At 34.7% G+C, this 26,564-nt stretch overlaps 1 protein-coding gene across 3 annotated transcripts in view; it reads left to right on the forward strand.

The window, feature by feature from the left end:
- HBS1L (HBS1 like translational GTPase) overlaps positions 1-26,564 on the forward strand; it is an 82,604-nt gene that overhangs the window by 27,520 nt on the left and 28,520 nt on the right. For 2 of the 3 annotated variants that reach the window (XM_065931305.1, XM_065931309.1), the window contains one exon: positions 24,109-24,217. In XM_065931305.1, the coding sequence (XP_065787377.1) occupies positions 24,109-24,217 (109 nt within the window). The remainder of the gene's footprint in view (positions 1-24,108; positions 24,218-26,564) is intronic. The other variant, XM_065931306.1, reaches the window with a different exon arrangement.

Consider the following 26,564-nt stretch of genomic DNA (forward strand, 5'->3'; position numbering starts at 1 on the left):
TTCCAACCGTTGCCCCTTGACCTGCATACAGGAGGCAGGTCAGGTGGTCTGTATTCCCATCTCTATAAGAATTTTCCATGGTTTATTGTGATCCACACTGTCAAAGGTGAGAAAAAAATAAACTGTCTTCGTTAGGTACTAAACATTACATTATTAAATGGAGTTTCTAGCATTGGCCTAGTCTTGTATTATTGGAACATTCCTAATTGGTCGTGGTGAATTTTTTTTTTTTTAATGGAATGGATTTTATTTGAAAATACTTTATTTAAAATTGTTTTGTCTGTTCATAAAATTAATTTACAATTGTGCGTATGTGTTCTTTGTCATGCTTTGGTTTCTCTTGTGATAGTTTTTTTAGAGAATTTAGAGAGTTTTTCTTTATTCTTATAATTTGAAAGACAGTGAAATTACTTGTTTTATGATAGGAATTATTTTTCTCAATATTCTAAGGTCTGCTTGGGAAGTTTTAATTTTCTGAGTAAATGATCCATTTCATCTGGTTGACAAATGATTTTGTTTTGCATTGTAGCAAACATTGTCTATTATTATTATTAGTAGTAGTATTCATTTATGAAATGTCAAACACAGAGACTAATGTATCAAGTACTTACGAACTTGCCATTTAGATTCAACAGAAGATAGCATTTTACATTACACATTTCTGGTACTTGTTTGTCTTTGTTCTAAGAAATATATTGTTAGATAGACATCCGAGTTCTGCACTTTTCTTGTTTCTCCCCACTCCCTTGCAGTTGACATGCATTGTTCCCATTCTCTCTTACTTTTGTCTCTGTAGCTACTTTCTTATGAAAACTGTATTTGCTGTAACATGTGGATTCTTTTAGTTACTATTTGCTGGGTTCTTTTAGAGCTATTGTTATTTTCTGGATAATCCCCATTTTAATTTTGATTTTAAGCCAAGAATCGAAGTGTTATTTTTTTCTTAAATCCCATTTTGCTGTGGGATTTTTATTTGCTATTTTTCTTATAATTTTTTATTTCATTGTACTGTCATCAGAGAATGTGGTTGGTACATTTTACTTTTTAAAGTTTATTCAGTTTTTCTTTGTAGTCCAATGTAGTTTTATTGTTATTTCATAGGCTAATGTCAGGAATATAAATTCTGTCTGACTAATCCAAAATATATTTCTGTTACTTTTCAGATTTTACAGGATAGATTTTTAAAAAATTTGTCCACTTTAAACAGTATGTATGTGCTGATCTCTCATGAAAGATGAAGAAATTAACACATACTTCACCTCCTTTTTCTTATAATTTTTATTAATATTTTAAGTTTTTAGGGGAAATATTTATCTTTATACCTCTTTTTTAAACCTTGTTAACTGAATTACTAATTTTAATCAGTTCTTTGATGAGTCTCACTTTAAAAGTTGAGCTCATCAGAGTTACACTTTTCATACTTGACCTCTTCTCTCCCTTTATCTCCTGGTGATTTTAGTCATATTATTTAATGTAGTGCCAAAAATTTTAACACTTTTCTTAGATTCTGTACTCAAATTTTCCTTAGTTTTTAAACCAACTGTAGTTACATTAAGCTTGATTGGTTTCTCATGATTAGGCCTATATTTATCACTTGTTTGACTTTGACATCTTTTCCATCTCTCGCCGCCCCCCCCCCAAATATACATTTGAAATTTTCCCCAAGTTGTTGAATATATGAAAATGGTTCTGTGACATATCTGCATTATAAATAATAGTCCTTGGTTTGTCTTTTTTTCTGGAGGGTCTTGCAGTCATTACTCTACAGTTTTCTATCATATGTACTTCTAGCATGGCTTTTTAAATTTCTGAAAGTAGTTGTATTTTTTGTTTGTTTTGATTTTTTCAGTTTGTATTTCTTGTGAGCTCTGCTGGCTTATTTTTTACATTTTTCTTCTGTTTGGTTTTATTTTCTTTTATCGTGTGTGTGTGTGTGTGTGTGTGTGTGTGTGTGTGTGTGTGTAGGGTATGTTTTTTGAGCGGAAAAGTGAGATAGAAACATCTTTACTTTGTCTTTTTAACTGGATATATCTGTGTGTGTGTGTGTGTGTGTGTGTGTTGAGCGGAAAAGTGAGATAGAAACATCTTTACTTTGTCTTTTTAACTGGATATCTGTGTGTGTGTGTGTGTGTGTGTGTGTGTGTGTGTGTGTGTGTGTGTGTGTGTGTAGGGTATGTTTTTTGACTGGATATATCTGTGTGTGTGTGTGTGTGTGTGTTGAGCGGAAAAGTGAGATAGAAACATCTTTACTTTGTCTTTTTAACTGGATATCTGTGTGTGTGTGTGTGTGTGTGTGTGTGTGTGTGTGTGTGTGTGTGTGTGTGTGTGTGTGTGTGTGTGTGTGTGTGTGTGTGGTATGTTTTTTGAGTGGAAAAGTGAGATGGAAACATCTTTACTTTGTCTTTTTAACTGGATATATCTTTCCAGCAAACCCATTCCAGTTTTCTTGCCTGGGAAATCCCATAGACAGAGGAGCCTGGTGGGCTACAGTCCATGGGGTCTCAGAAGAGTCAGACTTAGCAACTAAGTAACAACAGTCTTCCCAGTAACACTTGATTAGATTAAATGCCGCAAACAGCGGTGAAGCTAGATAAGGTGAGAAGTTTGTGAATAATTTCTTTTCGGATCTGTGATATGACAGACCTTATTCCAAAAGCTTAGATGCTTAGGTATAATAATTCCCCTGCCCATAGCATCCTGTCTTTGTGGTGGCATACCACTGAAGTCTAAGAGAAAGCTTTTTGTTACTATGTTTATTTGGGAGTATGTACACACACACACATGTTTTGGCTGCACTGGGCCCTCTGAGGTGTGCGGGCGCTTTTTTGCGGCACACCAGGCCTTCTCTAGTTGTAGCACTTGAGCTCTAGCGTGCTCGGGCTCAGTCGTTGTGGCATTGAGTATGATGGGCTTAGTTGTCCAGTCTGGGATCAAACCCACATCCCCTGCATTGGAAGGTGGATTCTTTAACCACTCTACTAACAGGGAATTACCTCAGTGTATTTGCATTCTTAGAATTGGAACGAGAACTTAATATCTATGTGAAAATTAACCTTTATCCTGTAATAAGTTAGAACTCTTCAATTTCTAAGGTGATGTATTAAATATTTATGTGTCTCCTTAACTTAGATAACATTTGAGTTCATTTTATAAACATATGTAATAGTGAACCATTATAACAAATATAAATAACCGTAGACTAGGTTATCATATCATTTTGCTATGCATTTGTGTGGGTGAACTGCCAAAGGAGTATATATTTAGGGATTAAAATCATGGTACAATCTGTTTTCTGTTGATAGTTTCTTTGTCACCTTAAACCTACCAGGAGAGGAGGGATTCACTACCAAAACTATAAAACTAAGTAGCATTTTTTTTTCCCACAAAGAAATCCAGAGAATGGAATGCGCATATTATTATTATTTGAAAGGAAAATTCTGGGCAGAAGAATTCTTTGGGGGGGGGGGGGGCAGAAGAATCTTACTATTTATGCCCTAAAATTTATAATTAGTCAACCAACTTGGAAGAGAAAGTTTTCAACAGAATGAATGCTTCTTTGTAAAATGAGATTTAACTCCTTTGATTGCTGTGCTTGGAGAAATATATTTTATTTCTGTATTTGGAGAAATATACTTGAATACTAAAATTTGTCTTGAGTAGAATTGGTTTGCCCATATTGTTTAGAAACCTATTATGCATCATTTTCCTTTCCCTTTTGAATTTCTTCTGGTTTTACCTTTCAAGTGAAGTTTTCATTTACAAAATAGAGCCTAATTTTACATGGGGATATAGTTAATTTGCAGGCATTGTTTTGCTAGTTTTGTAGTATTAATAGTCTCTTAAACAAATGTCATATAGTGGATATCTACTATAGTGTATACTACTATTTGGATATCTGTAAAGTATTATTTGTAACTGTACTCAGATGATTATCATAGTCTAGTCTTGCTTCTCAGTGGTAAATTGTTCCCTAGAGAAGATTACAAGAAATTAAAGATAAGAGCTGTAGACACTTGCAACAAGACTTTTTTTTTTAACTTACTGTGCTGTATTTGTCTCTTTCTTCAGCATAATCTAAGTAACTAAATAGACGTAATAGTGATACTAAATTTTTAGGAAGATATGTAACCTCTTTTTCTCCCTTCTCAGGTCAAATATATTATGAGATTTTATCCTTGAAGTAAAGACTATGATTAACTTGAAAAGTATACCTTACAAAGAAAAATTATTAATACAGCTTGTTATGAACAGTTCTGAATCTATATGAACCTTTCAGTAATGTACATAAATATATATTTTATTTTGCTTTAATATTTTTATAGGGAGTTTAGGTGTATTTAGCTGGAATTTTTTGATTTCCTCTTTTAAGTATGTTTTTCTTTGAAAAGTCTTCTCATTAATTTTTCTGTCACTGAGTAATTTTATTGAAGCAGTTAGAAGAATTTTATACTTGCACAGAAAGCTTCAGACTAATTGGCTTTCTGCTTTAAAATTATGTGGGCTTTTGAAAGGAAGTGGTTTATTTCAGTTAAAAAACTTAAGTAGTTCAGAATGTTCTCAGATATGTCTTAAGATTCTCTTTGTGTATACACCTACACTGGAAAAACTGAAGCACTAATTGCTTAATTTAAAAATAATTTGCTTTAGACTCTCAAAACAGCCTGTCTTCTTTGTATAGCCAGTACCATGTAAGAACTGCATGAATGTTAAATACAGTTTTCTTTTCATCCTAATTACCTTGCTTTTTTTAAGCCATAAAATTATAATCAGATTGCATGTATGTGTATACACTTTCTTATTTCATTCCAAGGCAATTATAAATCCTTTAAAATATTTTTTTGGGTGAAAGAATTGCTTAAGTATTTAGCTAGGGATTAGGATGGATTAGAATAGGAACTGATAAATACAGTTCAATTTAGCTAGCATTTATTGCATGTTTACTTTTTGTCAGAAAAATATGGTAGCCTTTGGAGACATAGATTTATGCCCCAGATTTTTCCCTAGAATTTTATAGTAGCCCCTCAGGAGCTAAGTCTGATTCAATAGAAGCACCAAATAGAGCCAAGGTGTTTTCCCTCTGAACATGTTGGCTCTTTCTTTTTCTTGGCTATGTGTAAAAGTGTTCTGTTCTGAAAGCTATCACTTCTCAAGGGGAGATAGGGAAGTGAATTAATGCATTGAAGGTAAACTTTGTGTCAGGCTTTGTATATATTTTATTTTGTTTTTATGAGAATCTGTGAGGTAGGTGGAAGAAACTGAGGCTCATATGAAATAATTTGCTGTACTTCACAGCTATTAAGAGGCAAATTGTAACTCAAATTGAGTTCTTTTGAACTTGGACATCCTTTAAAATTTTTTTTTAAATTTTGACTTATTTAAAATTGAAGTATAGTTAATTTACACTATTGTGTTAATTGAACACACTTTTCATTGTTATATATTGCTTGCAATAAGTTTTTATATTGTAAACTTAATCTTGTTTTGTGGTTCTTTGTGTAACTTAAGGATAAAATTAAATCTCTTGTTGGGGGAATCAGCTTTATCATTAGTGAGGTACTTCAAAATTATTTTCAACTATTTTTTCTACTATATTACTTAGAGGTTTTGGCATACCTATATAGAGAATTGGTATCAGTTTTTAAATCCTTGTAAATTAGTGGTCCTATAATAAGTCCTATTGCAGTTCATTAAATTTTAAATCACTGTGTTGTCTTTGATTATGTTTGATTTAAAAATCCTGAAGGATTTAGTTTTTTAATAGTTGTTAGCTCGGTGCCATCTTTAAGCACATGCTTAAATAATAAATGAGTGTTCATTAGTAGAGCCAGAAAGTCCGGATAACCCAATGATACTTAATCCCTTTGTTCAGAATTCAGAACTGTTTGTGTTTTGATGCATTTACACAGTAATGGTAGGCAAGATTGATGAACACTTACTGCACACCAAATATTGTATTAAACTCTTTATACTTATTTAATATTCACTTATCATATTTAATGTATTCAATATTTAATAAATCATGTTGGGTAGGGATTTTTTTTTTTTCAATCCTAGTGTCACCAGGAGGCTCTGAGGCTGAAAAATGGCTAAACACCTTACCCAGGACCATAAAACTAGTAAATGGTGGAGCCAAAATTCAGAATAAAATGCTTCTAATATGCTAAAGTCCTCCTTTATAGTTTGTGTATGTTTTTCTTCATATAGGGAATATTAGTTCTTTTTCTTTAAAAATGGGCCACTTCATTTTTTAACGCATTTAACTTAATCATGTGCCACAGGCTTTAAAATTTTTTTACTTTGGTAAATTCTGTTTTCAATTGTGGTAAAATACAGATAGCATGAAATTTATTCACTCTTTTTAAGCATATAGTTCAGTAGTGTTAAGTATATTCACATTGTTATGCCACCAGTCTCCAGAACTTTTCCATCTTATAAACTGAAACTCAGTACGCGTTTAGCAACTCTACATTTTCCCGTTCTCAAGTCCCAGCAGCCACTCAGACCTTTGTTGGTATGCCAATAAATTTAGGCTGCATAATATTATTATTTTATGTAACTAAACACCTATTGTAGGACTTAAGTTTTTCAATGTAATTTTACCAAAAATGCTTCAGTAAACATTTTTGTGCATTTTTTTTTTCAATTATCTCATAAAAGGCTTTTTAAGAGTAATATTGCCGGATAAAAAGATAAAAACAGTTTTGATGCTTTTAGTACATATTGTGAAGTTACTTTCAGGAAGATTATACTAATTTCTTTCATTTAATTGTTAATCATAATAGCATTGATAGCATTTTTTATAAAGGAAGGATTTTATATTATTGATGTTTTCATTCATAGAGTAGATAAGAGAGAGAGATTATTCCTTTGGTGGGAGGGGGCAGTTGTGATGACAGTCATTTTTGTGTCCCTAAAAATTGTATCCAAGGTGCATTGTGCAGTTTTATAGGTTGACATTGTCTAAAATGTCATTTATTCCCTGTTGGCTCAGATGGTAAAGAATCTGTGGGCAATGCAGGAGAGCCAGGTTTGGTCCCTGAGTCAGGATCATCCCCTGGAACTTCAGTATTCTTAGAGAATTCCAGAGGAGCCTGGCAGACTACGGTCCATGGGGTCACAGAGTCGGACATGACTGAGTGACTAATACTTGGACTTCACTTTGATTCATGAGAAGACAGTACCTAACTTTAGAAGTTCAGGTGGTGCTAGTGGTAGAGAATCTGCCTGCCAGTGGAGGAGATGCAAGAGACAGGTTCGATACCTGGTTTGGGAAGACCCCCTGGAGTAGGAAATGGCACTCCTCTCCAGTATTCTTGCCTGGCGGGCCACAGTGCACTGGGCCGCACGGAGTCAGACATGACTGAGCACACACTCCTAAGTAAAGCAGCCATGTGATAAAGTGGGCACAGTGTCTGGCACGTAAAGAATGCTCAACAAATGATAACTGAACTTGATTCAAAGAAATAAAGGCTTTTCTTACTACTATCTAAGGAGCAAGTGCCTTAAAAAGTGATTATATATTAAAGTCTAATGCATTAAGGGACTTACATTTACTTCCACTGAATTTTTTGGGTTTTTTTAAAAGTCATTCATGATGTTTTTATGTAAGCCCTTTTGGGGAGATGACTTATCTTCTCTCTTAGCCATTTTTAACAGCCTGATATAAATTCTTCCATGTATTTCTTTTTATATAATCATATATAAAAATAAACAAATATACATAGAGGGATTTTTCATTACTATTATAAAAAGAAAAGATGTACTATGATTTTCATTTTCCTTGTAATACACTGTTAACCGGAATCTTTCCATTGTAGTCTTTGTTGTTGTTTAGTCGTGTCAGACGCTTTTGTAACCCCATAGACTGTAGCCCTTCAAGCTCTTGGGATTTCCCAGGCAGTAACACTAGAGTGGGTTGACATTTCCTTCTCCAGGGTCTCTTCCCTACCCAGGGATCATACCTGGTCTCCTGCATTGGCAGGTGGATTGTTCACCACTGAGCCACCAGGGAAGCCCATCCTTTTTGGTAATTATGTCATATTCTGTGGGACGGCTGTGCTGCCATTTAGTCAGAATATTGCATACTGAAGGATATTAATTTTATTTCCACTTTTTGGTTCTATGAATTGTTCGGTTTATAGAACGTCTGTGTACGTATCCTTAAAAACTGGGGCTCTTGATTCTGTGAGATAGATCCCTGTGGTGGAATTGCTGGGTTTAAAGGTATACTGCTTGCTTTCCAATAGATACAGCCTTTGCTTTATGAGCGGTACTTTGGTTCATCCCTCCCCCAGCAGTTAGTGTCATTATTTATCTTGATTTTGGAGTCTGACAGGTAAGAAATTAATGTCTCATTGCTTCGTAATGAAGTTGAATATGTTTTCACATATTCACTTGCCATTAAACTTGTTCTGTGAATTGCTAGTTTTGTATATTTTACCCATTTTTAATTAGGCTGTCTTTTTCTTATTAATTAAAATACTTTTATATTACAGATATTAACCTTTTATTAGCATATACATTGTAAATGTTTCCAATCTTTTCATTTTATTTATTTATGGTCTCTACAGAAAAATTTAAAAACTTCTTATGATTCTGTTTTAACAGGTTGCAGTCTTGGATTAAAAAAAAAAATCAAGCCTAAGTTATGCATATAATGTTTTCCTTTGGGAAAATTATATGAGCTTAAGACTTTTAATTCCTCTAAAATTTGTTTCTGTGTGAAGTGTTAAAAAATAGTCGAATTTGTATTTTCTTTCAGATTTTCATTAGAATTTAAAAGATTGAACAGTTTGTATGCTCTGACTGGTAGCATGTAATACAGCAGAAAAGGATGATAGCCCTTGAATTAGATTAATACTGTTTTGTAACCTGGCTCTTTGATTTGCTGTCTGCATGACCTTAGTAAAATTACTGGATTTCTCTGAGACTTGAATTTTTCTTTGAAATTGTAAAAATATTCTGTCTCAAAATATTAAGATGATTTATCTTTAACCCAGCTTGTTCCATGTAGTAGTGTCTTAAAACAATACTAGTTTCCCTTTCTTTTCCTTTACTAATTGTTTGAAAGTTCATTACATTCATTATTATGGAGTTATTTCTGGATATTGGATAATATTGGATATTACCAAGTTTTCTTAAGTTATTTAGGAATGACTGCCCCACGAAGATGTTTGGAGATGGTTATGACTCACTGTGTGTCTTTTTTTTTAAATTGTAGTTAATTTACAATGCTGCATTGGTTTCAGCTGTACAGCAAAGCAGTTCAGTTTGATATATATATATGTGTGTGTATATATATATAGTCATTTTCAGATTCTTTCTCCTTGTAGATTATTATAAGATATTGAGCATAGTTCCCTGTACTGTACAGTGATGTTCCAGGCAAGAATACTGGAGTGGTTGCCATTTTCTCTTCCAGGGGATAGAACTCTTATTGCTCCTAATATAATTTAAAATAATTACATATATGAGATTATAAAATTTTGTGGATGCTACTTCAAAGCATATAATCCAGCCTAATATAAAGTTGAAATCCATTCATCAAAAGTTTCTACTTTTTAAGATTGCTGGCTCAGTGATATTTATAGAAAATTGAAAGCTGATCCCAATGAATATTTTTTAGGATAAACATTTTTCTTCTGAATCATAGGAGATGGATACAGCGTGATGGATTTGATGAGGCAGGTTATGCTATATGAGGGATATCTTAAAATGAAAAAATACACTTAACAAATCACAGTGTGGTTGTAATATTGAAGAAAGTGGTTTAGTGGTTTATTCTCTGTAGCCTCGTTGTGCTTTCTAAATGTATATCTAGTAACTAGAATTTATATGTGTGTTCAGATTCAATGAAATGATTTTCTATTTGAAGTAATTTTTCATTGAAAATTTAACGCTGTTTCTTTGGAAATCTTTTTTTTGTATGTGTTTCTGTATTGAAACACTTATAGGAGCTATAATGATTCATGGCAAAAATATTTACCTAGAAAGCCTCAGTTAAAAAACAATAACCTAAAATATATATTTTTAAAACTCTATAGATGTTTTGATTTGAGTGATTTTAAATTGTAAATTTCTGTCTTAACCATATAAATATGAAAAATAATTTCTTCCTTTTGAAGTTTCTCAAATCTCCATTAACTTATTTTCCTAAATATTTAATGTAGTAAAAGAGGGAAAAGTCACTTATGATTTTCTTACCCAAAGACAAAATGTTGTGTTTTGCCACATCATTTTAGGTTTTCCTATTTTTATTCTTTATGTTAATAAGGTTTGTGCATACAAGTTTACATGCAGTTTTGTATGCTGTGTTTTCCCTGTCTTCATTTTCTTCCTACTTGCACACATCTTTAAAAGTGGAGTCAATTTTTAATCCCAGTTTGATTCAGAGAATACTTTAAAAATATTTATTAAAAATAATAAAATTTAAAATAAATTAATGTTACAGTGTTTTCACATCTTTATAGGTCCTGTTTAAATTTGAAATTACTTAACACAATCAGTAAATAAATAAGTTTATTTTCTTAAAATGTCCCTGGTAATACCTCTCATGTTTAGTTATAGCCTTTATAACAAACAAACCTTGGTTTTTTTTAATTGAATTTAAGAATATTACTTCCTAGAGAACAGTTTTTCATTACCTAGTATCCTATTTGATGTGGCTAATAGTATTAAAATGTTCAAACATTTTAGAGATTTAATGATATGTATATGTGGGGAAGAGATTCTCACTGAACAGGCTATGTATTTATTTTTAAAAATAGTATGAGGGCCACAGTAAAAGGTCATCTGAACTAATTTCCTGACTTGAGACATCTTCAAACATTTTTAGTTATGAACCTGAAACCAGTCAACAAAAGGTAGATAGATATAATCTGCAAAGAATGTTAACCAGGGTTGGACAAATTGTGAACCTCACTTCTTCATCTGTAGGACTAGTTTTATGCTAGACAAGTCATTCACAGTAATTTTTTTAGCTCAGGACACCTGAGATGTACCACTTTGTTGTCAGGATTGGTACCTGTCAGTGACAATGATTGTCAGAGGGGAAGAGGGCAAGCGGGTGCTTGCACCTGCCTTCTTGCAAGCTGCGAATCATGGAGTCAGGGAACCTATTGCTTCTTTCCATATATAAGATTATGTAATCTTAGTGAATATTCAAGTATTTAGTATATATTAGGCCAGTGGACTTGCTCTTGTGGAAAAGAAATTTAAAAATATCCTTCTGGAGCTCAGAGGTTAGTTGGAGAGGTAAGGCACATACTTATACTGACAGACAGATGAGAAATGATATATGCTACATGAAGATTTACAATAAAGGTTTTTTATTTCAAGTCATATCATTTTGGTCTGGAATTATCATTTTCAAGAATTTGGGATTATCGTGTGTGACCTAAATTTGATAGCATTATGCTGTAATGTATGTTTTAGGCCCTAAATATTCCATTTCCCACCTAAAATAAGCAAAAGCAAAAGGTTAAGAAGATTGTATCCAGATGTTTGTTATTAGAGGCAGCCTAGCGTACCCTTCTAGTTTCCCACTGAAAATTAAAATTCTGCTAATTGGAAACTTCTATGTTAAGCTGAGAATGATTTAACTTCTAGACTTATCAGATTTTGAAATGCAAATATTAATTGAAATCAGAATTACTAATTTAATATGATCAGAAGTATCTGAGTAGATAACTAAAATCAGAAAATCATAATCTAGACAGAGCATTAAGATTTTATAGAGGTGCTTGACTTAGCAAGTTTTGTATACTTTTTTAACTTCAAAACAGATGTGATTTGGTTACCTTGGGAAATGTACTTCCATGAAGTTCTGAGGACGTGCAATCAGAAACAGGGTGGAAAGGAGAGGGTGCCTGTGAAATAGCCTGGAGGGAAAAAACTCATTTATCAGGCATATGATCTTCCAAAATCCACTTAAATTTTCACCTATAAAATGATGGACAACACCAAATGATCTCCAATAATACAACCAGCAAATTTGCATGATTGTATGAACCTCAATTCATGTAAGGACTGTACAAGGAATGTGGGTGCTTATTTTCTTCCTTTATTAGTGTACATTCATTGGACCTTCACTACCTTCTCACCTTTCATTTTCTGTAAGTTATTTCATCCATTCCCAGGTCTCAAGTTACTTGTGTTTTAATAGTGCTCGCATTTGGCTTTGCAAACTTGATTATTGAGCTTTCTATCCAATCTCTATTTGTCTTGAAAGAAAATATCAGATCCAGTATGTTCTATATTCATATCTAATTTGGAGTCATAGGGATTAACATCTGTATTTTCATCTAGCTCATCACCATATTTTATTAATGTATTATCTTTCATGCTTGTCCCCTCTTATTTATTTCATGTGCTCTGGTACTCAGTTAGTTATAGTCATAGCACTTGTGATCACCTGCCATATTCTCTTCATTTCTTGGTTTATATTTTCTGTCAGCTTTGCCATTTTACAGGTCCATCACATCTAGAATGAAAGCTGCCTGAAAACAGACTGTTAATCACCTTTGTGTCTCCAGTGCCAAGTACATGTTATAATTTACCTTGGAAAAACTCTAAAGACCTGAGATGGTGTCTAAGCAGTGTTTAAAAAAAACATGAAATAGGCAATCTCTCTATTTAGGAGGCAGCAGTCCCTGAATAGACTGCTCTTAATTTTGCACTTGAATAAGAGACCATCCAAGAGAAGAAAGATCCTGACTAGTAGACTTCTTTTAGTTCTCTGTAATATATTTATTTGGTAATGACATAGCAATCTACTTTTCCTTGCTAGAAAATTTGGCAGCTGTTCTTACTCTTAACTTTCTTACATACATTCAGGCAGTAAATGTCCCTAATTTTATCTTGTAATAGGTTTTAAATAACCCTTTCTCCATCTCCATCATTCTTAGGGCAGTTAATAGAATTTCTTATGCATGTCAGTACAACACTTTTCTAACTGCTCTTCCTCAGTCTTTCCTCCACAATTCATTTTAATTCACAGTATGGTATGTCTTACCAGTGTTGAAATTCTTTTAGTGGCTCTTTAATTTCAAAATCAAGTTAAATACCTAATGTTACACGTGGTCTTAATGAGTTGCCAGTTTTTCTGTCCTTCCCACGCAGTTACTCTCTCATTTCCAACTATGCTGATGTGCTGTCAGCTGTATGCTTGTGTCAGGTTCTGAGTCCCTGTTCCTTATTTTTCCCTCCAGGATTCACTAGGAATCTTTTGAAGGAAACTTGTCTAATTCTTCTAGTATCGTGGGTTAGGACTTTTCCTATGCACTGTCTCTGTGTCTGCTTTATACTGTAATAATGTTTGTGTGGTATCTCTGTTAGACATAAAGTTTCTTGAGGCTATGTGTGTGTGCATGCTAAGTCACTTCAGTCGTGTCCGACTTTTTGCAACCCTGTGGACCCACTGGAGTAGGCTGCCATGCCCTCCTCCAGGGGATCTTCCCAACCCAAGGATCAAACTCACCTCTCTTACGTCTACCTGCATTAGCAGGCAGGTTCTTGACACTGGTGCCACCTAAGTATCATGTCTCTGATCTCTCTATTCTAGTACTTAGCAGAGAGAGTCACCCAACATTTCCCTCCTGTCCGTCATGAATTAATACATGATTGTCAGAAATTGATTTGTGTCTATAGATTCAGTGTGGTATGAATCATTGAGTACTTAATATATGCCAGATATTGCTCTAAGCACTTTACATGTGTTAACTCATTAAATTCTCTTAATCTATTAGGTAGGTTTTAATATTGTTATCACTTTATAGACAAGGAAACTAGGCACAGAGAGAAGTGAAGTGATTCATTTGAAGTTAGTCAGTAAAGTTTCAGGGCCTGGATTCAACCCAGACTGCCTGGCAGCAGGTAGACTTACCCCCATTACTATACTCTCAAGTGAGAGTTGACTGGAGGATTTTGACATGGAATGGTTATTGGGTGTATCATACGTATTTAATTCTTTTGCTACTAACTCTTTAGAGCAGTACTCAACTGGAGGTGATGTTGCCCCACAGCTGACATTTGGCTCTGTCTGTAGACGTTTGGGGGATGCTGCTAAGCATCCTGTAATACCCTGCTTCACCTTCAACAAAAAAATATCCTGTCCGAGATGTCAGTAGTTAAGAGTGAGAAATCCTGCTTTAGAAAATGTAAGAGTGTAGGATAGATTTTACCATGATTTTTTTTTCCCAATAAAAGATTCCATGTTCAAAGATGTCACATTTATAATTCCCTTTAGTTTTCACCTTCATTCCTTTAGGAATTTACTAGGAAATGATTTTGTTTGTTCAGTTCAGCATTTAGCAAACCTGTATAAATGATGTGCATTGTATCAAGTACTTCAGTTGCAGAAATAGAAAAATTCAAAAGATTCAGTCCTTGCTGTCAGGAAGCCTTGGAACCTAACAAGGGGTTACTTAACACAAAAAGACAAAACTTTAGAATGTTACTTTCAGCCTTACTAGAGCATTCTGAATGTAAAGTAATCATTGGATGATTGATTGGGTGAACTTTGTACCTTTGTTTCCAAACATGAAATAAAAATTCAGAGCATCTCTGAAGAATAGTACAGAAATGAGTTTTTAATGTTTTGAGTGTTATATATGCTTTTCACTTAAACATTTTTAATTATAAAAAGTATATGTAGTCATTGTAGCATAGATGTCTGTAAATTTTGAGATGAAAAGTCCTTCCTCTTTCCTAATATCAGTCTCTCGAAGTAATCACTTTAAAAGTTCACTTACATTCTTGTAGACATTTTAATGCCAATAGCATAATGGTATAGCATCTATGCTGTATAATATTGCAATTGCTTTTCCCATTTAATGTGTCATGGTTTTCTTTCCATACATATAGGGTTACTATTTTTTCTGAAGCAAATTTTTTCTTTGTTTTGATGCATCATAATTTGTTAACCATTTCCTCATTGAGGCACATCTACATTCTTTTTGCCATTACAAACAGCACCACAGTAAATAATCTTGTTCATATATTGTCGCACAGTAGTGTTAGTATTTCTGTAGGACACATTTCCAGAAATACAGTGTATATAGTAAACTTTTTTATTTTTATCAAATAACCCTGCCAAAGGCTGTACTCTTGCCAGTGGTGTCAGATAGTGCTCTTTTTCCATTTTCCTTTGCAATGCTGGATGCCAATAAAAAAAAGTAGAAATCCTACTTATTCCTCTGCCCCCTTTAACCCTCTGCCCCCCCTTCTTTTACCATCTCCTCTCTTCAGTCCTCCTCTCCCTTCTGCTTGTCCCTCCCTGCTCCTCCATTTCCTTTGCCACACCTTTCTTTGAGTGGTGTATTTTGAACTGGTCTGTTTATTGGTTTGTAGGAGCTCTTTATGTATATTAACCCCTTCTGTGTATTTCCCCACATGCACTATATTTGCTTGTGGTATCTTTAATTGGAAACATTTAAAAATTTTTATGTAAAATTTGTCAGATTTCCTTACCTGAAAATTAAATATATTTTTATTTTTTCTTTATGTTCGTATCTTTAGTCATTAAGGAATTTATATATGATACACTGTAAACCTATGATAGGGTCTTTTCCCCAAATGGATAGCCAGTATTCCCAATACAATATTGAATATAGCCCATTCTTTTCCTGCTGATTTGAGACATTTCTTGGCACATGTTGAATTTCTACTTTTTTAGAAGACTGTGTATAACCTGTATTTTTGTTGTTGAGTCACTTAAGTCATGTCCGACTTGGGACCCCATGGACTATAGTCCACCAGTCTCTACTATCCATGGGATTTTTCCAGGCAAAAATGCTGGAGCGTGTTTCCATTTCCTTCTCCAGGGGATCTTACTGACCCAGGATCGAACCCGTGTCTCCTGCATTGGCAGCCGGATTCTTCACTGCTGAGCCATGAGGGAAGCCCCTTGTAACCTATATATTCATATGTATTTTTCCATACATTTAATTCTTATTTTTATGTATCTCAAACATAAATATATTCCTATTGGTTCATTTGCAGATGCTCTATTCTAATTCCTCAGGCTGTTTTTGTGCCATTACCACATTTAAATTATTTCAGCTTTATGACTGATATCTGGTAGTTCCAGTCAACTATCATTATCCTTAAGTTGAAAAATTTTATTGGTCATTCTCTCACATTACTCTTTCAGGTGAACATTAGCTTAGCATGTTTTCCCCCACAGTAGTCCCATTGGATTTTGTAATACCATCTCATTTTTTTTAACGTACTCTTTAGACTTCCTTGTATATGCTATATGCTAAGTCACTTCAGTCGTGTCTAACTCTTTGCAGTCCTATGGACTGTAGCCATCCAGGCTGCTCTGTCCATGGGATTCTCGAGGCAAGAATACTGGAGTCAGTTGCCATGTAATCCGCCAGGGGATTGTCCTGACCCAGGGATTGAACCCAGGTCTCTTATGTCTCCTGCATTGGCAGGTGGATTCTTTACCAACGGCACCACCTGTAAAGACACTTAAGCAAATTTAAAAAAACACACTAGGTTCAAGTCAAGTTGAAGTATAAATTTTGTGTTCCTGTTTATGACTAGGTACATATTTATTCCAGCACTTTTTGATCCTGTAATTGGCTAAAATCACTTAAAAAAATAAGAGAGGTTAATGGGTACAGCAGTATCCAGTGAAGCTAAAGATACTTGACAGTAAATGTGTATTGACCACGAATTTCAGCAGTTATTTTTGATTTAGAAGTTTTCTGGCAAGGATGTTCTATGAACAATGATGAGATAATTTCAAAGAATAAGATCTGACAATTTTTTTTTTTTTTTAGTTGACAGTATTTTAAAATAGTTGGTGTGCTTCTACAAATACAATATTTATTATAAAATTGTTGTCAGGTAGAGGGTTTAGGTAGTGATATCCTTATTTTGCCCATGGGATAAACTCAGTCTAGGCTCAAGTTCATGACCTTTCTGGTGGCAGAGACTTAGATTTCTAGACATACTAGAATTGATTACTGCAAGGTGGAAGATACCTATAGCGTTTAAAGCATCCTAGGAATGAAGAAGTGGATGCCTTATAAATGGCTAGGGAAAAGTTAAGGAATTATAAACAGATGAGAGATGGCAGCATATTTTATGGAGAAATCATTATTACATATAAGTTTTTATGGTTTTTGTTTTACCTCCTCTTAATTTAGCTTTTCCCATTTTAAACAGTATTATCCTCCCTAACTTAGTATATTTAATATTATTTGTTTTACTCTCTACTTATTGAATGAGAAAATAGCCCTTGAAAATACATCTATGAAAGATTTTTTTTTTAAAGAATGCTTTCCTTCAAAGCTTCAGTGTTATAGAGTCTTTAAAAATGTCTTTTGTCACTGCCCATTCTTTTTCAGAACTTTTGCCCGATTAACACTTAAAAATGACTTTTCTCGTGTTATTTTCCAGGTTCAGGTCAAATCTCATTTCATTTGTTAAGTTGTTCCTAATTACTCAGATGCATACTTAGAATTCTGTTGCTTCTACAACTTAATCTCCACAGCTTTTATAATTGTCTCAGAATAGTGTATAAACTCTTTAATCACCATGTGATACATCTTTTTTTTTTTTTTAATCTAGCTGTGTCACTGCCCAAGGTTGTATAATCCTGACAAAGCAACTGTTTTGAACCTTAGTTTCTCTAAAGTAGGAATAATTATACTCACTTTTGTGGTTGTTGTGAAGGTAAAAGAGCATAACAACCCCTGGGAGAAGAGTGTACATGAGTACCCATAGCAAGAGTCAGACTGGCTTCTGGAGCCCAGGTCTCTAAGCATTAGGAGGTGGCTGGTAGTAAGTGCAAGAGGTAGGCAGAAAGTAAGCTGAGGTTATTGCCTGAAGAAGAGAACTAAGATAACTTGCAAAAGCAACAGGGATGAACTCGTGGTTTGAAATTTTAAACCCTCAAGGCTTTATCATTCAACTCTTTCTTGAATGCTAGTTGTGAGCAGAGCCCTGTGTCTGTGCTGGGCTCTGTGTGTACAGGTGTATAAGGCAGTCCCTGCCCTCAGAGAGGCGTAGTATTCTAGTACTGATTGTGTTTTAAAGACCAAAGGAATGAATCAGAAGAGGGTAATCTTGTGGATATGTAAATGGCAAGTTTCATTAAGTTTAGCAAGTCTGTTACAGTTGCATAGAGCTAGGGAGATTTAGCTTTGAATCCTTTAGGAAGGAGTATACATTGAATATATGACTTCAGGATGAGAGACCTGGGTAATTGCATGTTCAAGAGACAGATCTAAATGGTTTCTGCTACTTAGATTTTAGCCCCCAGGAAGGAAGTGGAAGCAGTTCTGGAGGAAGCAGCCCAGCAAGGGGTAACCACTAGGAACTAGGTAACCACTAGCAAAGAAGAAGGCTTTGCTCTAGAGAGAGATGTGAACTGGACAAGTAGGCAGGCTGATTCAGTACAGACCCTGCGACTAAGGTGGTCACTTCTTTGTTCCTTGTTTTTGTTTGGGGGACTTTTTTTTTTTTTTTTGGTTTATGTAACAAGCTGGTTTGCCTTGATTGACCGGATAGCTGTTATTTTCATCGAAAAGAAGAATCTAAAAGGTGGTCAGTTCTTCATCCTGCTAGAGACCAAACACTAATCACTAATATATGACTCTTCAGAATATGTTTCTTTTTGTGAGCATGATTTGGTGGGTGGGTTTTACATAACTTGGGGGAGGACTTTGATAATTTTTCTTTGGAGTGGTACATTTTTCTTTACCTTCTAAGGGACTGTTTGATTTAAGGGATATCTTAATGGTTTGGGAATAATAGACGCATTCACAGAACTAGAAACCTTTTAATTTACTTCATTGTGTAGATGGGAAAACTGAAGTTAGTGAAATTAAACAAACTTTAAGCTGTAAGGTAGACAACACTTAATTCGTGGTAGAGCAGTATGGAGTCCAAGCTCCTTTTTTCCATCCAGGACTCATTCCATACTGCCATTACCATTACTTTGGGACTTCTTGAAAATGTAATGCTCAATTTCTTGAGGTTGTTATACAGAAAATGAATTTCTAGTTGGTTGGGGAAGATGAGGGAATACAGTAAACATTTTACATCTTTATGTGATGGATATATGTATCTCTTATTGGTCCATGACTGGTTATTTTAGTTATTAGTTCATTTCTGACCTGTGTCAGTAGGTTTTACCTGTCATCAGCTTGATGCTAGTTATGAAGGGAACTGTGTAATGTGGTTGGATAAATGGAACCACATCACACTGCTATTAATAACAGCTTAATAGAAAATGTATTGAGCATATGCTTTTGTTGACTACGGATAACATTCAAATTGAATTAGTGTATTTCCAAAATAGGCTGAAGCAAGGTTCTCTCTCAAGGGGAGAGTTCTAGGGTTGGAATTACTGAACCTGCTGAAATAGCATGCAGAATTTTGTGTGCTGTGTATTTTTCTGTCAAAAGTGTCCCATTATTCTCAATAGCTTTTTCAAAGGAGTATCTGACCGAAATAAGAAGATTTATGAACCATTGCTTTAATGGTTGATATTCAGATTCTTTTTTTTTTTTTTTTCTAAATAAGGCTTTCATTTGTATAACCAAATTTTTGAAATACTGCATCTTTGGTTTGAGGTTTGATATCCTGTAGATAGAAATCACCAGAAATGAAAATATTTACTGCATTCCCAGAAACAGCCCTGGTGGCTCAGATGGTAAAGAATCGATGGGCAATGCAGGAGACCTGGGTTCGATCCCTGGGTTCGGAAGATCCCCCGGAGGAAGGCATGGCAACCCACTCTAGTATTCTTACCTGGAGAATCCCCATGGATAGAAGAGTCTGGCGGGCTACAGTCCATGGGGTCACAAAGAGTTGGACACAACTGAGCGACTAAGCACAGCCAGAAATAGTATGAATTCATATTGTGACTTTTCTTTATGCTTAAAGACCTTTTATTTCATTTTATGACCCAACTAATTTTTATAAAACTCACCATTAAAGTATTTCAATGTACTAAATGTATAAGTGAGTCAAGGGATTTTTTACACACAAAATAGAAGGTATTAAAATTAGTTTTAATTATCTTAAGTTTTATATTCACTATATTCCCTAAAGTATACCTTAATAAGTATTTTATAATCAGGTGGGGGAAAAAAGGCAGGAGAAGTGGGAATTAACCTTGTATTACTTGGATTGAGACATTTTTATGCAGAGCTTTTCCTCTATTTTGACAGAGTCCAAAACCTGCCATGCTTCTGTATCAGTCAGGGTGTTCTCCCCACCTACACACACCACTCCCTCATCCAACCCCCCCCCCCCACACACACACACATCATCATCCTCATCATGCTCTCAGTCTCCTCCCTTTTCATTCACTCACCCCTTCCTACGTTTGCTAGAATTTTGAAACTGCTTTTATCATGGAAATCAAACCCCTCCAGAATTCTCAACCTGTTTTCTTAGTGTTTTTTCCACTTCCTTGCTTAGTTCGTGTATATCCTCTCAAACTCCAAGGTCTAGAAAGTCAACTTTATTTTCTTTTCTGCCATTTCCAACCATATCCCTTCGCTTTCTTTTCCCCCTTAAATCTCGGCTCCTTTGAAGCCTCTGTCTTTTCCCTAACCAGCCTTTAATTCATCTTCACTGCTGTCCTCTCCTGAACAACCTCACAGTCACTGTTCCTTGAGCACTAAGACTTTGGCAGCTGACTTACAGTTTTCTTCTGTGCTGTGAGCTCTTCATGATCATAGCTTGTGCATTCATGTGGGAAAACAAGTCCAGTGCTCTGAACTTGGCAATTCCTTGACCAGCTCATTTCCAGTGACCTTCACCTTTCATCAGCAATTCACTGATGAATTCCCTCCCTTCAACTTCCTCTCCCCTCAAATCATGAAATCACTTGTCCCATTCTGACTACAACCACTTCTTTGTATTTCTTACGTCATGGACTTTTCTTGACCTTTGGACCCCAACTTTCAGTGCATCAGCACTCTTCCTTTATCATTTTGTTTAATCCAGCTTAGAGTTAGTGATTTATAATTTCAATAACTCCCCTTTTTTGTTGCCGTTACCTTCAACCACCCTTTTTTCTTTGCCCGTTTTTTGTATCTGTTGAGTAGAAACCTACGTCTGAATGATGCAGTCAGTATCTTCTCTGTACCTGTTCCTGAATTACTGAGCGTTGCTAGAAAAAGTCATATGGACAGGCAGATTGATTCCACTGCACATTCATTATTGCAAATCTTAAATGGGCAAATCTCAATCTTAAATACTGTAAATGTCAGTACTACCCAACAGTTCCCCTATTTTGGTGTGTGTTCAACTCATTTCTTGTGCAAAAATTATTGAAAGCCTCATTTGCTTCACCAGTGTTTTTTAACTTTTTTCAGTCACCCTCAGTCTCACTAGTTAACTGGTTGCTATGTTATGGAGAAAATAGGAACTAGCTATTAGGAGTTTTCATCTTCTAGCTTCTCAACATGAAGGCAATGGCAACCCACTCCAGTACTCTTGCCTGGAAAATCCCATGGGCAGAGGAGCCTGGTGGGCTGCAGTCCATGGGGTGGTGCAGAGTCGGACACGACTGAGTGACTTCACTTTCACTTTTCACTTTCATGCATTGGAGAAGGAAATGGCAGCCCACTCCAGTATTCTTGTCTGGAGAATCCCAGGGACGGCGGAGCCTGGTGGGCTGCTGTCTAAGGGGTCGCACAGAGTCGGACACGACTGAAATGACTTAGCAGCAGCAGCAGCAGCAATGGCAGCTTCTTAACATACCAGTCTGGTTTCTATTGTAGTAAAAGTGCCTTTCTCTTATTTTAGTTCAGTTTCTACCTGTGCTTTATGGCCCATCCCTTTCTGCATTGTCAGAAATTCTAAAACACCTGACATGATCTTGTTTCTTCCTGATACTTTGAACCAGGCCTTCTCAATTTTACTTTCTCCATCAGATGATCCCATATAACATTTTTGCTACCATTCTACCACGTTCCCCCCATTTCCAGTCAGATTTTTTTAAAAGAGTCATTGGTTCATATATCTACACAATTGCTTATCTAAGCCCTTGGGACCAGATTTGACTCAGAAATCAGAAGTTTTTGGATTTCAGAAAGCATTAACACCTGTAGTGTGATATCCCCGATGGGATTTGGGGCAGCACCCTATGATCATCACATTGTTATTTCTGCCCTGGAATGTGTGGCTTTTCACTTTAAGTGAAGTAAGGGCTGCAAAAAGCTTCACTTCAGTCCAGGTCAGGTTTTACTTCCAAATGAGATTTAAAAAAACTTGATTTTTTTTAGAACTTTTGGACTTTGGAATCATGCCTAAGAGAGAGTGAATATGCACTTGCAGCTACTTCTGTTTTCTCAACTTCATTTTCTTTTTAACCCGTTCTAACGTTTCCTCCCCTCATGTCTCTCAAATGATTCTTGCTAACTCTACTAATGACCTTTATCTAAAGGGCTCTCACCACTGGTGAATGTTTTCATTCGTCTCACCTGCTTGAACAGCAGCCTCAGACTCTGGTGATGCCAAATCCCCTTAGCTTTGGGCACCATTCACCCCCAGCCTTCCTCTCTCACCTTTTTGCAGGCCTTGTCCTCTTTCTTACTGTCTTCTGTCTTAATGATTAAAGGTTGCGCTTCTTCCAAGGCTTTGTTCTCAGGCCAGTTGTTTTCTTCCTCAGTATTCTCTGCGGTGATCTCACTTATGTCAGTGCCTTCAGCAACTGATTATGTGCTGATGAGTCACAAATATATACTCCAGCCCAGACTTCTTCTTTGAGAGTGACCATTTATTTTATCTTTTCCTCTAGTTCCCTTCCCCCTCATGTTCTTACATCATTTTCTGGGCTTCCAGTTGTGTTAGAATGAACATTGGGTTCTTTGCTGTGACTTAAAGGTCCTGCGTTGCCCGACCCATCGCCTCCTCCTTCAGCTTCATTTAACTCTGCTCCCTCTCCCCTCCACTTTCACTCTCTCTGTTTGAAATGCTCTTCTTTGCAGTTTATTCCTATTCATTTGTTTTGCATCTTAACCCTTGTTTTCATGTTCCTTGTCACCAAATCATATATGGATTATAACACTAGTGACGGTTTTAATTTTACTTATTTTTTTGTGGTCAGTTAGTACCTATTCTCCACTAGACTTTCTCAGTACAAGGATTATGTTTGCTCTTGTTCAACATTTTATTTCCAGCATAATGCTTGGCATACAGTAGGCAGATAACAAATGTTTTGAATGAATTATATACATTAATTTGCCTTTTATAATTTTTAAACATAATTTCTGTATATACACTTACCAGTGCAGCAGTGCAGTTTCCTTAGTTTTATGTGGGCAAAATCCTGATGGTACTCTTACTGAAAATAATAAAAGTTCATTCTAAAGAATTCCATGAATTAAATATATATATATATATGTATGTGTGTATATATATATTTTTTAAAGGTTCAGATGCATAAAAGTCTTACTTTGACCTAGCTCATAATTTTATCTTCCTTCATGTTCTTAATTTTTCAATTTTGGCCTCTTTGCCCGTGTTCTATATAGATATCAAGTATCTATACTTGTGTGCCGCAGTCCATGGGGTCGCAAAGAGTGGGACACGACTGAGTGACTGAGCAACAAATGAAGTATCTTACTAAGTCTAGTATTATGACCAAGTAAAATATATCCAGTGTCTAGTACAATTCAGCAGACTCTCAACTTGCTCATCAGTTTGTAGGTATCATGATTAAAAATAGTTTAACCATCTGCTAACTGACTGAACACTTTTAGTGTTGTGAAAGGGCGTGGTAGGAGAGAGAGAGAGAGAGAGGGTCTAGGTATAATGTCAGAACGAGGCTCAGTGCAGAAACCACCTTGTGACCTCTTAATATTGAAACTTAAGAGTCAGTTCAAAATTAGGAAGAGATTTGGTGGTTGGTGGAGGGTTAAGCATAGAAGAGTCCTGACAGGAGGGGATTTCCCAGAACAGGGTGACAGAAGAATTTCTTTCAACATTTTAATATTTCACTGAATTTTTTTTTAGAGAAAAAGACATGTTTAAAGATGTGGTTCTATGAAAATTGTCATAATATGTATTTAATATATAATGTTTCTAGGAATCAACTTGAATTAATGTGCTTTTTATATTTTACTCTTTAATTAGGAAAATCAATAGATTCCCAGTCATCTCCAAGTGAATCTGAGATTGTGCCAAAAGTTACTAAGATGACTGTATCTGGAAAGAAGCAAACTATGGGATTTGAAGTGCCCAGGTAAGGTTTTTAACTCTTCCTCCTTCTTTTGAAATTAGTATTGTCTCCTTGTTAGACTGTAAGAATCTGTTTCAATTTTGCATAATATAGTCATTGAAGTACAATAGATCCTCAGTATGGCATAATGCAAAGAAAAGGGGATGAGAAATTAGGCTTGACTCTAAATTGATCTATGTGTGTTAATCTACCTCATTGTCAATTTCCTCATACAAATAAGGTATATCTTCTTTGCTGTCAAAAGCCTGTGATTTTGTGAAATCGAGCACTGTGAGCTAGGGCTTCCTTATGCCACTAGATGGCGTAAACAGGCAGTGTTTGCAGTTAAATGTAGCTGGTGAATCATGCAATCATTAATTAAATATTTTTGCTATTACCTTTAAACTCTTTTAGACTTTGATACTGAATAAAATGGATCAGTATAACAAAGACAAAGTATAAAATAAAGCATACCTAGACTCACAGATATCTAATGAGAAATGATAATAAGTCATACTTAGATATTACTCATTTATTCTTTCTTTTCACAATCTTTAGAATTCTGTCAAGAGTTTCTATAGATGAGGAGAGTGGGTTGCTTGAGACATAACAGCAGAGTCATAACTTTAATTATATATGTTTTGTCTGCCAGTTAGACAAGAAACACTTATCAAATATAAACAAAATATATATATTTTTTCAATTTCAGGAAATACAACCTCAGCAGCCATTTTTTTCTCCTTTACAGCATTTCTTAATGTAAATTAATAGAAATATCCATGAGTGTCTGTTGGGACGAATGTTAATGATTATTTCGTTCATTTTATTTATTTTTATTTTATAGAAGCCAGATTTATTCATTAGATTTCAAATTTAGTGAGGGAAAGAACTCCATATCTAGGACATAGTAGGCATTCAGTATATGTTAGTTGAATGAATGGATGAATGAAAAAGTTAATTTTTAATTTGAGTAACTTTAGCCCATTAAAATAATTTTGCATCCTGATTCAGTAACAAAAAGCTTAGTGTATGTCTTTTCTCTCTGAATTAGGCTTGGGTTGTTGGAATCATAAATACCTTTTTATTCTCATGTCTTGAGTGCCATTTAATCCTATTATGAAATTATTTCCATTGAGCAAGGAAAAAATAAATAAAATATGCAGTTCCTTGTTCTAAGGATTTTAAAATCTTATGCAAAAGGTTTTAGAGGCTTAGAAAGCAACATGCAAATGAGCCTAGTACAAAGAAAAGAGAATGAGAAAATGGGCTTGATTCTAGACTTGTCTATGTATATTTGTCTATATATTACAGCCCACGGGGTACTATATATCAGAAGTAAATACATAGTTATGTTTGTAAGTATTTATAACAGTAATAATAATTAATTAAAATTATTTTTAAATTATTAATTGAAATTATTAATATAGTAATTAATGATCAAGAAAAAATGCTCAATTCAAGTAGTAATTCTTAGAATACTACCTTTATGCTTTACAAGTATAATGCAAACTTTTCAGAGTTTATAAGACTATATGCTTCATGAGGACAGGGACCATTAGTGTTAATCACTATTTTCTTTTCATAGAATAGTTGTTTAAGTATTTATCGATCAGAGTCCTTGGGCAAATACATTAAAAAAAAAAAAAAAAAACCTGGAAATAGTAAAAAGCAGACCTGTGAGCTAGTATTTTGATGTGGCTCTGTAGAAGAAGTCATCAGAATGTGAAAGGTCTACAGGTACAGATGGAAAATACTTAGAAATGCATATATATTGCTCAAGGACCAAGCTATATTTACATCAAATACTTTTATAGGATTTTTTGGGAAATTTATAGTAAGGATAATACTTAGGCTGTTGTTTTTATTTAGTCTCAAGAAAGCACAGAGGAATATAATTAAACACTTTTGAGTCAAGATTTCAGCATCATAGGTTTCTATATAATGTGATTCCCAGTGACTGCTTATTAAAAAAAAAGGGTAATGCATTTCCTAGAATAAAGTGAAAGAGCCAACTTTTTCTTTACTATTAGTAAAGATAGTAAATACCTCTCTCGAAAATGCAGTGAATAAAAATCATTAGAACGTTGCGTAGAGAACAAATAACTCTGTGGTTAACCTCTTCAATCTAAATAATTAACTTTTCAGTATCATTTAAAGAACTCACAAAGAAACATGAAGCCTCTCGAAACATGTGGAAATATTCTCAATTTTGGAAAGATGGTTTAAAAAAGCAGATCAGTCATTTTATAGTAAGAGATAAGGTTAAACAGTTATGTGTTAAAGCACTTAAAAAATATGCACAAGCTTATTCTTCCATACTTTCTTTCTTTCAGTCAGTAATTATAGCTCTGAACTCCTAATAGTTACTTTA

The sequence above is a fragment of the Muntiacus reevesi genome, chromosome 3 (assembly GCF_963930625.1).
Source record: "Muntiacus reevesi chromosome 3, mMunRee1.1, whole genome shotgun sequence".
Classification (NCBI taxonomy): domain Eukaryota; kingdom Metazoa; phylum Chordata; class Mammalia; order Artiodactyla; family Cervidae; genus Muntiacus; species Muntiacus reevesi.